The sequence below is a fragment of the Plecotus auritus genome (assembly GCF_963455305.1).
Source record: "Plecotus auritus genome assembly, chromosome: 2".
NCBI classification, from domain to species: domain Eukaryota; kingdom Metazoa; phylum Chordata; class Mammalia; order Chiroptera; family Vespertilionidae; genus Plecotus; species Plecotus auritus.
Genome location: NC_137771.1, coordinates 21,789,521 through 21,802,629, shown reverse-complemented (window position 1 = coordinate 21,802,629; position 13,109 = coordinate 21,789,521). Strand labels below are relative to the sequence as shown.

Here is a 13,109-nt window from a genome sequence, read left to right as displayed (position 1 = left end):
CAGTAGAAGACTCTCCGGGCCCAAGGCTGTGCCCTGCACTGAGTCTGTGGGTCTTCTTTCCTCCTGCCTCTTAGTGAGCTTAGTCAGTTTTTACCTCTCTACTGCGGATCTTCCCTTTCTATGAATTCCCTCAGCCTGTAAGACCATATTCAATAAACATTCCTACTATGTGCCAGACATGCGAGTAAGTGTTGAAGATAAAGATGAATCGAATGTGTCATAGTCTCTGCTCTCAGGATATTTGGCTCTGGTGGTCCATGTGCTCAAGCGCAGTGAAGTGCTCGAGCCTCTGAGGGCCTGTTTTCCTTCCTAGTGGTGTTTCTCCCTCTCCCCTTTGCAGCCTGGGAAACAGACCTATCTCGGTGTCTGACATTTCTTGAGACTCTCCCTGGTTCCTGTGACACTCCCACCTCCTGTCCAGCTTGTTTTCCTACTTTGCTAAGGACCCTTCAGTTTCCTTTGCAGGCGTTTTGGTGGATCTGCCCTTTGAAAGGTTTTCGTCCTCAGCACTCTTCTCTCGCTTTATACGAGTGGTGTTTAACCTTGGGGAGGGGGGTCCTGACCCTTTGTGAACCTGGTGAGAATGAGGGGTCCTCTTCCAAGCTGACTGCATACACCTAATATTCTCCCACCATCTCCTAACAACTCTGGGTCCCTGGGGTTGGCCTTGGTTACTGGTCTAGCAGAGTGACTGATCTGTTCAGGCTTGGTTAGTAGTGACTCTGCCCTGTCAAGATTGGCCCAGGAACTAGGGTGGGTCTCAACCAGCTGAGGGGCAGTCATCAGTGTACCTAGCAATGAAGACTGGAGATGGGGAGCCCCGGGGATGAGAGGCAGGACTGTGTTGCTGGGTGACAGAGAACTACAATCCAGGCCTCTCGCCCGTGGGGAGTCATAGGATGATTTCTCTCCAGTTGTCCAAGCTGTAAACATGCCTTCAAGGAAGAAGGAATGTCCCCATGAGGATTTCAGGAAATAAAGGTTCTGCAGCAGAAGAGACTAAAGTTAGACTTATGGCTGAACTTCACTGATGGGCATGAGACATGCCAGGTAAGAGGAGGATGAACTTTTTGGGATGTGGAATAACAGGAGGGCTTACCTATCTTGTTTTGGTTACAGCAATTACCTGTGGACACCCAGGCAATCCGATCAATGGCCTCACTCAGGGCAACCAGTTTAACCTCAACGATGTGGTCAAGTTTGTCTGTAACCCTGGCTATGTGTCTGAGGGCGCTGCCGGGTCCCAGTGCCTGGCCAACGGGCAGTGGAGCGACACACTGCCCACCTGCAGAAGTGAGTCACCCTGCTCCTCCCACTCACCCCAGGACCTCTGCCATCTGTGGTTTCCCAACCCGCGAGCAAAAGCCCTTGGATTCAGCCCTGCTGTTATGTTGACTTGATAGGGAAGACTGGGGACAGAGAAGGGTCATCAATGGGGACTTCCTCAACCCCTAGATGCATCCATGGAAAATGTCATCATTGGTTACATAAAAAGAGCAAACGAAGTTTCACCTGTCAAAATAGGAGTCGAAAACGATCTTTTTTTATTATTTTTTTTAATTTCTTTTATTTCAGTGAGGAAGGGAGAGGGAGAAAGAGATAGAAACATCAGTGATGAGAGAGAATCATTGATCAGCTGCCTCCTGCATGCCCCACACTGGGGAATCGAGCCCACAATCTGGGCATGTACCCTAACCAGGAATTGAACCGTGACCTCCTGGTTCATAGATCGATGCTGAACCACTGAGCCATGCTGGCCAGTCGAAAATAATCTTTTTGTTTACATTTTGTAAACCAATAATTCATCACATAGAGCCCCATTTTTGATGACAGAAAAAAAGCAGAAGGGTTTGAATGGGAAATAAAAAGCAAATAGTCTGTGGTTTGGGTTGAAGCAGGGGAGGGGAGAGAAGAGGCAGATTCTGCGTAGAGGATATTCCGGCCCCACCGGGGAAATAGCTCCTAACGCTTGGAAGGCTGTTCGCAGCGGTAAAGGGCAAGTGGAGCTGTCTGCCTCTTACCAAGAGTGGCCAGGCCAGCTCAGTGACATTTAAGTGGACAGTCAGAGTGTGCTGGACACGAGAGAGCCAAGCCTGACCTAGGGTGGACTATTCTTCAGTGAGGAGACTGAGAGTCCCTGGACGCTGGCTCCTCCTAACAGCATTCGGGGTTCATGCCGATTGGCTGTGCAATGTGACACAGCTCATTTGTAACTGATACTAAAGGGCCAAAGTTTTCAAAGTTTACAAAATAAGATACATTCACAACTAGTCCTAAAATAACATCCTTCTCTTAACGTTTCAAGATGCCGTTTTGAGTGAGAGAAGGTCACAGAGAACGAGACCTTGTTTTGCGCCTTCCTTCTGTCATTTATTCTGGCAGGAAAAGTTGAGAACTGCTGCTTTGGAGTGTTATCCCATGTTCCCTTCTCCTCAAGAACTGTGCTTCATCCCCCAACACAAGATGCAAATTCTCCTGGGCCTGCAGCTATACCTACCCCTTACCCACCCCCCACCCCGCCTGTCCCGAAATCAGAGGGCAGGGGTGAAACCTAGGAGCCTGGCCTCCAGTCCTGCTCCCCACCAATCATTCTCCACCCTGACAGAGCAACCAGTCTAAAATGCAAATTCAATCAAGTCACCTGCTGTTTAAAACACCTTCCCAGACTTCCCACTGCCGTTAGGAGAAAGTACTCTCCTCCACTGGCTTATGGGCCTGAGGGCCTGGCCCAGCCTCCTGTCCAGCCCCATCCTTCCTCACTTCATCTGCCCCCAGCCTCGCTTCTGTATTGGGCTTCAGCCACACTGAACCTCTTCCATTCCTTCTGCATGCCCCGTGCCCACCCACCCCCAGGGCACTTCCAGACAGTCTTCCCAAATGAAGTCTCTCTCCTCCATCGTCCTCACCACCCCCTCTCTGTCTGGGTGCCTTGTGCCCAGTCACCAAGAGCCAGCTGAAATGTCCCTTCTCCTGGGAAGCCATGCCCGCTCCACCCCCTACTCTGATGCTCTGCTCTGTGCTTCCAGAACATTCTCTGCTGCCCCTATCAGAGCACTTATCAAACAGGATAATCGCTTATTTGTTCTTCTCTCTAAACCAGCAGTTTTCAACTGGGGGTGATTTTACCCATCTACCTGCCCCAACAGGGGACAGATGTCTGGAGACCTCTTAGGTTGCCACACAGGAGGGTTTCTATTAGCATCTGGTGGGTAGAGGCCAGGGATGCTGTTAAACATCCTAGACCAGACCATCCCACAATGAAGAATTATCAGCCCAAAATGTCCACAGCCCAACATGTCCACAGTGCCAGGGAGGAGAAACGCTACTTGAGACTATAAAATCTGTGGTATCCTTGCTGCCCAGCACAGTGCTTGGCATTCACAATGCTCGAGAGTGAATAAACGCCACTTATTTGTTTTGTGATGCCAACCTCTCTGAACCTCAGAGAGGTTCATCAAGTACCTTAACCGCTTATCAAAGATTTAAAACACCTGCCCTGATGCCTGTGAGATTCAGGCAAGATAATGGTAGCAAAGGTGTTTTGAAAGCAAAAGTACACAGCATGAGTTATGAATGATACTGCCATTATTCTGAAATTGCCCTCTGATTTTGAGTTAAGCTGCTTTGGAAACACTTTAACATTTAAAAGTCAAATTATTTCCCCCAGATATTAATCTCTCCCTGGACTACTCATAAAGGTGATTAAAACAGTTCCCAAAAGAGCCCAACATGCTCGGGTTTTACAATTGAGCTTTGCTGCGGGAGACGCACTGGCTGGGACCAGCACACAGATGGGGCAGCCACGCCCTCGAGGGACAACCGTGCACAGGAGCACGGAGGAGGGAGAGGTTAACCAGTCTGAGCGGGGGAGGGGAGGCTTCTCCAAGGAGGTGCTGTCATGCGAGAATGAGTCCCTTAACCGCGTGATCAAGGTGCAAGCAGCCCCAGCCTCTGGACCCGCTCACCCTCCCAGGCAGGATGTGCTTCGTGTTGATCTAGAAATTTTGCTACACTGGGATTCTGTGCCTGTTTGGCTTCTGAATTCTCATTTAAAAGCATATGAACAATTGGTCTGTGTCTAATTGTCCCGTTCCATTGCAGTCATTAACTGTACAGACCCTGGGCACCAAGAAAACAGCATCCGTCAAGTCCATGCCAGCGGCCCGCACAGGTTCAGCTACGGCACCACGGTGTCTTACCAATGCAACCACGGCTTCTATCTCCTGGGCACCCCCGCACTCAGCTGCCAGGGAGACGGCACCTGGGACCGTCCCCGCCCGCAGTGTCTCTGTAAGTAGATGTCATTACTCCAAATGATCGCCTGTGCAGTCATAGGGTAGATCATGTCATAGAGCTGGGCTCCCCTCTGTGTGCGTGTGTGTGTGCATGTGTGTGTTACTTCACAATGACTGTCACTGACTGCTCCTTGGATGGCAGAGCCCTGCTTGGCCCTGGTTGGGTTAGTGGCCACACCACCTCGCATGCTCTTTCTTCCTGGCTGTGGGCCTTCCCAGCACTGCCACCCCCCTCTTCAGCCTTCAGGGTCCTCTTCCACTAGAATTGCCTGCCTGACAGAACACTGTCTCCCATTTACCCCTTTCTTGCTTTTCCAGAAAGGCAACACAGTCCTTCCCTTGAAGGACTTGAAGCAGAAATGCCGCAACTCTTGAGGCAGACCAACCTGGATGTGAATTAATAACTAGGTTCTTTTGGAAGACTTAATCCATTTGCATTTTTTAGTGAAATATAATTCACATACCATAAAATTCATTCTTTCAAAGTCTATCATTAAGTGATTTTAATATATTCACAAAATTGTACAGTCATCACCACTATCTAATTCCAGGGCATTTTCATTAGACCAAAAGGAAACCCTTTAGCAGTCACTTCCCATTTTCCACCACTACTCTACTCACTGGGAATCATCCATCTACTTTCTGTCTATGAATTTGCCTATTCTGGACATTTTATATAGATGGAATTACATATATGGCCTTCTGAGACTGGCTTCTTTTACTTAGTATTAGGTTTTCAAAGTTCATTCATGTTGTAGCATTTATCCATACATCATTCCTTTTTATGGCCAGATACTATTCCATTGTATAGATAAACCACATTTTGTTTATCCATTCCTCAGTTGATAGACATTTGAGCTGTTTCCACTTTTTGGCTGTTATGAATAAAGCTTCTAAGAACATTTATGTACAGGTTTTTGTGCGAACATATGTTGCCAGTTCTCTTGGATATACTAGTATACCTAGGAGTGGAATTTATGGGTCATGTGGTAACTATATTGTGAATGTTTTGAAGATAACGGTTTTCCAAAGTGTCTGTACCATTTTACATTGTTGCCAGCAGTGTATGAGAGTTCCAGTTTCTCCACATTCTTACTTATACATTGTTCATCTTTTTCATGATAGCCATTCTCATTGTAGTTTTTATTTCCATTTCCCTGATGACACGATGTTGAGCATCTTCATGTGTGCTTATTGGCCTTTAGTTTAGTGTCTCTTCTTTAGAGAAATGTCTATTTAAGTTCTTTGCCCATTTTTTAATTGAGTTGTTTGTCTTCATATTGTTGAGTTTTAATAGTTCTTTATATATTCTGGACACTATACTCATACCAGATACATGATTTGCAAACATTTTCTCCCATTTTGTGGATTAACTTTTCGCTTTCTGGATAATGCCCTTTACTCTTTCTCTTGTTGCTTGTGCTTTTGGTGGAATGTTTAAGAAACCATTGCCAAATCCAGCAATTTTCAACCTTTTTCATCTCATGGCACACATCAACTAATTACTAAAATGCTGTGATACACCAAAATACATATTATATATTTTGCCGATCTGATCAAATAAATAGGTAAATTTTAATTCATTCACACCAACGGTTATTGTTTTGTTGGTTGTTGTCATTTTTTCTCACTTGACAATCTAAGGGGAGGAAGAGTCCAGTGCCCCTGACTAAATAGTCATTGCATGTTTTAAAATTCTTGCAGCACACTGGTTGAAAATCACTGGCCTAATCCAGCGTCACCGAGATCATCTCGTCTGTGACTAAGCATAGTTTCACTTATTCCTTTCCAGACTGAATGCTTGTTACTTCTTTTTGTTACCTACTTGCCTGGCTAGAACTTCCAGTACAATGTTGAATAGATGTGGCAAGAACAGACATTCTTGTCATGTCCCTGGTCACAAGGGGAAAGCTTTCAGTCTTTAGCCATGAAGTATGCTATTAGCCGTGGGGGTTTTGTACATTCCCTAGATCAGATTGAGGACGTTCCCTTCTATTCCTAGCCTGTTAAACATTTTTATCACAAAAGGGTGTTGGATTATTGTCAAATTACTTTTCTGAATCTATTGGAATGATCATGTGAGTTCCCCCCCCCCTCATTTCATTAATGTGGTGTATTACACTGATTGATTTTCATATGTTAAACTATTCTTGTGTTCCTGGAACAAATCACACTTAGTCATGGTGTATAATCCTTTTATTATGCTGCTGGATTTGGTTTGCTAGTATTTTACTGAGGATTTTTACAACTATGTTCATAAAGGATATTAGCCTGTAGGTTTCCTTCCTATCGATGTCTTTGTCTGGCTTCGGTATTGGGGTAGAATGAGTTGGAAAGTGTCCTGTTGTACTTTTAGGAATAGTTTGAGAAAAATTGGTGTTATTTCTTCTTTAAAAATTTGGTAAAATTCAGCAATGAAGTCAGCTGGGCCTGGGCTTTTCTTTGATAAAAGTTTTTGATCATTCTATTTATTTGTTATCATTCTATTTACATGTTTCATTTCTTCTTGAGCCAGTTTTGGTAGTTTGTATGTTTCTAGGAATTTGTCCATTTTATCTTGGTTATCTAATTTGTTGACCTACAATTGTTCATGTTTATAGTATTCTCCTATAATCCTTTTTATTTCTGCAAGGTTGGCTGGTAGTAATATATCCACTTTTATTCCTGATTTTAGTAATTTTAACTTCTCTTCTCTCTCTCTCTCTCATCAAACAAGCCACACATATATCAATTTTGTTGATCTCTTAGAAAAACCAACTTTTAGTTTTTCTCTCTTCTTTTTCTATTTTCTATTTCACTTATCTCTTTATTGTTTCTTTTGTTTGCTTTGGGTTTAGTTTGCTCCTCTTTTTCTACTTTCTTAAAAAATAAGGTTAGGTTTGGGGGTTGAGATATCTTAATGTAGGCATTTACAGCTATAAATTTTCTGAAAACTGCTTTCACTGCATCTCATATGTTTTGGCATGTTACATTTTCATTTTTGTTCACCTCAAAGTATTTTCTAACTTCTCTTCTGATTTCTTCTTTAACCTATTGGTTATTTATGTGTCTGTTGTTTACTTTCCATATATTTGTGAATTTTCCAAATTCCCTTCCATTATTGATTTCTAATTTTATTGAATTGTGATTGGAGAATATACTTTGTATGATTTCAATCTTTTCAAATTTTATGGAGACACATTTTATGGCCTAACATATTGTCTATTCTGGAGAATGTTCCATGTGTACTTGAGAAAAATATATATTCTGCTGTTACTAAGTAGAGTGTTCTATATATTATTATTACATCTAGTTGGTTTCTAGTGTTGTTAATTATATTTCCTTGTTGATCTGTTTGGATGTTCTATTCATAATTTAAAGTGGGGTGTTAAAATATCATACTATAATTGTTGATTTGTCTATTTCTCCTTTCAATTCTGTTAGCTTTTTGCTTCATGTACTTGGCAGATCTGTTGTTAGGAGCATATATGTTTTTGTTGTTATATCTTCTTGGTGGATTGATCCTTTTATTATTATAAAATATCCTTCTGTCTAGTAACAATTTTGCTTTAAAGTTTATCTTGTCTGATATTAGGATAGCCATTCAGCTCTTTTTTAGTTATTGTATGCATAGTATACATTTTCCATCTTTTTACTTTCAATCCATTTGTGTCTTTGAATCTAAGATGTGTCTCTACAGACAGTATATAGTTGGATCTTGTTCTTTATTCATTTTTCTGCTATCTGGCTTTTATGTGTTTAATTCTCATTTAAAGTAATCACTGATAAGAAAGCACATTGAGACAGGGATCATGTGGAGAACAATCACCGATGCCTCAATTGACAGCCAGAACCGGGTCATTGAGAAGGGAACCAATTACAGTGCTTCCAGAGTGTGTCCTCTTAGAGTCAGCCTACCTGGTTTCAAGATCTAGTTCTATCATTGAACAGGTCTGTGACCTTGGGCAAGTTCCTTTTCCTCACCATGCCTCATTTCTTCCTCAGCAAGATGGAGATAAAAATGGTGCCTACCTCGTAGGGTTGTCTTAAGAAATAAATAATATAATGCTTAAAACTTACTTTATCTATTGCTGTTTCAAAACTTAGTGGCTTAAAATAGCAACTGCTTTTGTTTGCTCACAGTTAGGTCAAGAACTCAGGTAGGACTTAGCAGGTGTATTAGTTGGGTTTTACCAGAGAAACAGTACCCATAACATACTACATATAAAATAAGGAATTGGCTCACACAATTATGGAGTCTTAGAAGTCCCAAGATCTGCAGTCAGCAAGCTGGAGACCCAGAAGAGCAGACGTCATGGTTTCAGTCTGTGTTCAAAAGCCTGAGAAGCAGGAGAGCCAACAGTGTAAATTCCAGCCCATGTCTGAGACCAAGGGCTGGATGTTCCAGCTCGAAGGCAGAGAGAGAGAGAAGTCTCTCTAACTCAGCCTTCTGGTTCTATTCTGGCCTTCAGGAGATTGGATGAGGCACACCCACACTGGAGAGAGCAATCTGCTTTATTCAGTCTACTTATTCAGATTTTAATCTCATTAAGAAATGCTCTCACTGAATAATTCTTGACCAATTATCTGGGCATCCTTCTGGCCCAGTCAAGTTGACAGCTGTCATCAGAGACAGCGTTAGGCTAACTCAGATTTTATCCTGTTGGTCACCTATCCTGGTCATCATCCCTGCCATGCCCTGTCCCCTTTCCAGATACAAGCCATGACTACAAGTATCTCCTACCATACCCCAAGTTTAATCCATCCAAGTCATTATCATCTCTTTTTGAACTAGTACATCACCTCCCTCATTCTTGCCCCACTCTAGAATGTTTTCCACATGTAGTCAGAATGTTCTTAAAATGTATATCAGGTCATATCACTCCAGTGGCATCCCTTCATGCTTATAGTAAAATCCATATTCTAGGCCATCATAGCAACCTCTCCACCCATGTCTTCTTCCATTCTTTCTTTGCCCTGTCTGTTCCAGAAGCCCTGGCTTTCTTGCTGGTCCTCAAACACACCAAGTTCGTTCTGGCCTCTGGACCTTTACACCTGATGTTCCTTCCCTCAGGATGCTCTTCACCCAGATCTTGCTGAAGATGGCTGGCCTCTTCACATCACTCAAATCACTGCTCAAATGTCACCTTCTCAGTGAGGTCTTCCCTGCCCACCCCGCTCAAAAACAGCATCCGCACCCCGCCCCTGACCACCCTTTTCCTGGTGCAGCTTTATTTTCCTTCTTAGCACCCCCTTAGAATTGCCTGTTTATGTTATTATTTATAGTTTCTCTTCCCCACTAGAATATAAGCTCCACAAGAGCATGGACCTGATTCTCCCAAACACACAGAACAGTGCCTGGCACCCAGCAGGCACTCGATAAATAGGTGCCGAGTAAATGAAAGAGCCTGAGGTGCACCTGTGGCAAGAGCGATGGGAAGGCAAAGCACAGCAACCCTGACAGCAGGGCCCTGCTTGAACCTGTACACCTCAGCTCCATCTCACCGCTGGTTCTCACAGTTACACTTTGCTGTTTCAGGAAAGGGAACTTGCAGGCTTAAGGCGTCAAGTTGGGGACAATGGATGTGGGCAATTATAAGATGCAGTTAGGAGAGGACTATAACTGGTCCTTGTTCTGGAACCTGTGGCCAATGCTGACAATCCCAGGATCCCAATCACCCATATTGTCTTATGTGTGCTACGTGCACCACCTTTCTGCCAGGGACATTTGGGTATGTCCTATAGCAGCGAGGAAGAGTCAAAAAAGAAAAGCAACAAATAGGATTGCATACCTACTACACATATTATCCCTTCAACTCTTAAAACAAAGGCATCACTCTTCATTTCACTGCTATGGGAACTGTACAGCGAGATGGGTAGGCATTGCCTGCTGATGTCAGCTGGGTGTGCCAGCAGGGAGTTTGCTTCGATTGATACCCAGGGTTTCTCTTCCTCTCTGCCTGTCACTACCAAAAGCCTAGTGTGTGTCCTGTGATGACGCCCTCTCCCTGAGCCGAGTTGCTGACATGTTTGCTCTTCCCCACAGTGGTGTCCTGTGGCCATCCAGGCTCCCCACCCCATGCCCAGATGTCCGGGGACAACTATACCGTGGGGGCAGTCGTGCATTACAGTTGCACTGGCAAACGGACTCTGGTGGGAAACGCCACCCGCGTGTGTGGGCTAGATGGACACTGGACAGGCTCCCTGCCCCACTGCTCAGGTATGGGGCCTGCAGGGGGGAGAAGGGCCCAAGGGAACACTTGGCTAATGGGAGAGGGACAAGCTCCCCAAGTGTGAGTGTGATAGAAGAACGGGAGGAAAGCAGAGCTTTTGAGCCCTCGTCTCATCCCTACCAGGCAGAGAGCACAGCTTTAAGAGGTCCCAGCTGGACCTCAGCCTGTGGTGCTCCGAGTCCAGCTTCATCCCTTCATCAGCTCTTACCAAGTTCATACAGCCCAGAGATTGCAAACTAGGGAGGACATAGCTGTTCTTATAGTTTGAGATTCTAAGATGATCCTGTCTCCCAAATTGCACTTCTAAAATATTGAACCAGATATTAGGAGAAATTCTCAAAGCACTAGCCACTGTTTCAAAGGGCTATTGGCTGCCCAGGCCTATCCCAGACACATCACTCTATTTCCACCAGGACTTTGGCCCCTCACCTCTACAAGACTCATTAATCATCCAGTTCATGAACTGGGCAGGACAAGGTGTGAGCCTTGGGGACTCCTTTAACCTGGACTAGAAGAAACCCAATTATCTGGGTTCCTCCCTGACTTCATTCTGTTTTGACTTCTGGTGAAAGTGACTTGGGGAGGATGGCCTGGGGAAGACAACAGCCAAGTATACTGAGGCTTCCTGAGTTGTCCACAGAGCAAGTTCCAGGAGGAAGAGGCATTCCAAAGAGGAAAGGCACACATTTCCAAAGTCTTCTCACCCAAACCCTAATTTCCGTTTGGAATTGTCTTAGTAGAGGTTGGAAAACAACCTACTGGAAATATTACAGAAACAGTTCTTGTCTGGAGTAAAAAACTAAGCTGGAAAATCTCCAAAACTTTTCAACCCTGAGATTCCCTAATTTTGTGACTTCCCAAGAACTGGTCCTGCGTGTGGAAGAAGGGACTCTTCCTTGGCCACATCAAGGTTGATAGGGGAGACTTAGAAATAAGCTGGCACTTTGGGAGCATGAAATAGTAAAGTAAGAAACACACCTTCAGCCCTAACTGGTTTGGCTCAGTAGATAGAGCGTCGGCCTGCAGACTGAAGGGTCCCAGGTTCAATTCCGGTCAAGGGCATGTACCTTGGTTGCGGCACATACCCAGTACGGGGTGTGCAGGAGGCAGCTGATCAATGCTTCTCTCTCATCGATGTTTCTAATTCTCTATCCCTCTCCCTTCCTCTCTGTAAAAAAATCAATAAAATGTATTTTTAAAAAGAAAAAGTAAAGAAACACGCCTTCAGCAGACATGAACCCCACTCACTAGGGGATGTACTGCATTCAGCTGTTTAGTCCTGATCCTGAATATTTTGAGGCACAGTTCTCCTGAGTATCCATCAAGGATGACAGACACTTGGGAGACTAGAATCATGGGCAGAGCTTTCCTGGAGACCTCCAAGGCAGGACTAGACAGGATTCTATAACTGTTGAGGCTGAGGAATAAATTCTTTAAATAAAAAAAAAGAGAGAGAGAGAGAGATGAGCCCTAATTGGTTTGGCTCAGTGAATAGAGCAAGAGTCCCGGGTTCGATTCTGGTCAAGGTCATGTACCTTGGTATGGACTCGATCCCTAGTGGGGGGCATGTAGGAGGCAGCTGATTGATGTTTCTAACTCTCATCAATGTCTCTAATTCTCTATTCCTCTCCCTTCCTCTCTAAAAAATCAATAAAAATATTTTTTAAAAAAGAAAGAAAATTATTTTTTTAAAAAATAAGAGATGTGAAAAATAGGAAATTATGATGCAATGCAAGGTGTGCACCAGTGAGTAGAATATAATTCCTCCCTTCCTAAAACTTAGAGATGTCATCTTTTGTAACAGCATCTACTGCCAGGCCAAAGAAACACGCATTGAGGAGTTCCAGGGTCAAATTTTTGAACCTCATTTTGTATAGTCAGTGCACCCAGATGATGTATAACAAAATGTCCTGAGTCCTTGAGACAAGTCCCTAAGCCATCAGGGACATGCAGAGGTTTCCAGCATTGGAGACATACTTTGGGAAGTTCATTGCTCACCTCTTGCTGATAGGCCTCTTTAGTAAAAGAGTGAGCTATTGCCATCTGCTCCCATGATACAATATCTGCCCCAGACTCCCTTATTTCATTGATGTGGAAGCTCCAAACACTGCAGTGGAGGCCATTCTGTCAGATAAGCCCCCAGGACTGGAGAGCTCCATCCTCAGGCCTATTGCACAATAGCGCTGGCTCCAGCAGAGGTCAGCTAGCCAGTGTGGGATTTAGAGTACTCACCATCAGGGCTGCCTTTCAGGGGACCCAGTACTGCCTGTTCCGTGAGCTACACCCTGGAAAACTTTAAAAGATAAGAAAACCTGGTCAAATGTGACAGGCCCTCTTTTTTCAAATGTTTGACTTAAAGATTGAATGAATCCCCCTCCCTTGGTAGGAAGCAGAATGGGGAACATGGTATTCTCATAATTCCAGGATTGAGAGGAAGAGACAAAAATGGACAATGGTAGGTTATACATTATTTAAACATTTCTTTACTCCGACAAACTAAATGTGGTCACTCAGATGTTGCCATTTGATGCCCATATATGTAGGTTCATGATGAGGTACATCCACATGAGTTGGAAACTTTATCTTCTCATGCAGAAAGAGT

The 13,109-nt window shown here is 44.1% G+C and overlaps 1 protein-coding gene across 4 annotated transcripts in view; it reads left to right on the top strand.

The window, feature by feature from the left end:
* Window positions 1–13,109, top strand: part of CSMD2 (CUB and Sushi multiple domains 2) — a gene marked incomplete at its 5' end in the record, with an annotated part of 547,039 nt that overhangs the window by 503,340 nt on the left and 30,590 nt on the right. For all 4 annotated transcript variants that reach the window (XM_080658115.1, XM_080658114.1, XM_080658113.1 and 1 more), the window contains 3 exons: window positions 1,120–1,293; window positions 4,102–4,290; window positions 10,321–10,494. In XM_080658115.1, coding sequence (XP_080514241.1) covers window positions 1,120–1,293; window positions 4,102–4,290; window positions 10,321–10,494 — 537 coding nt within the window. The remainder of the gene's footprint in view (window positions 1–1,119; window positions 1,294–4,101; window positions 4,291–10,320; window positions 10,495–13,109) is intronic.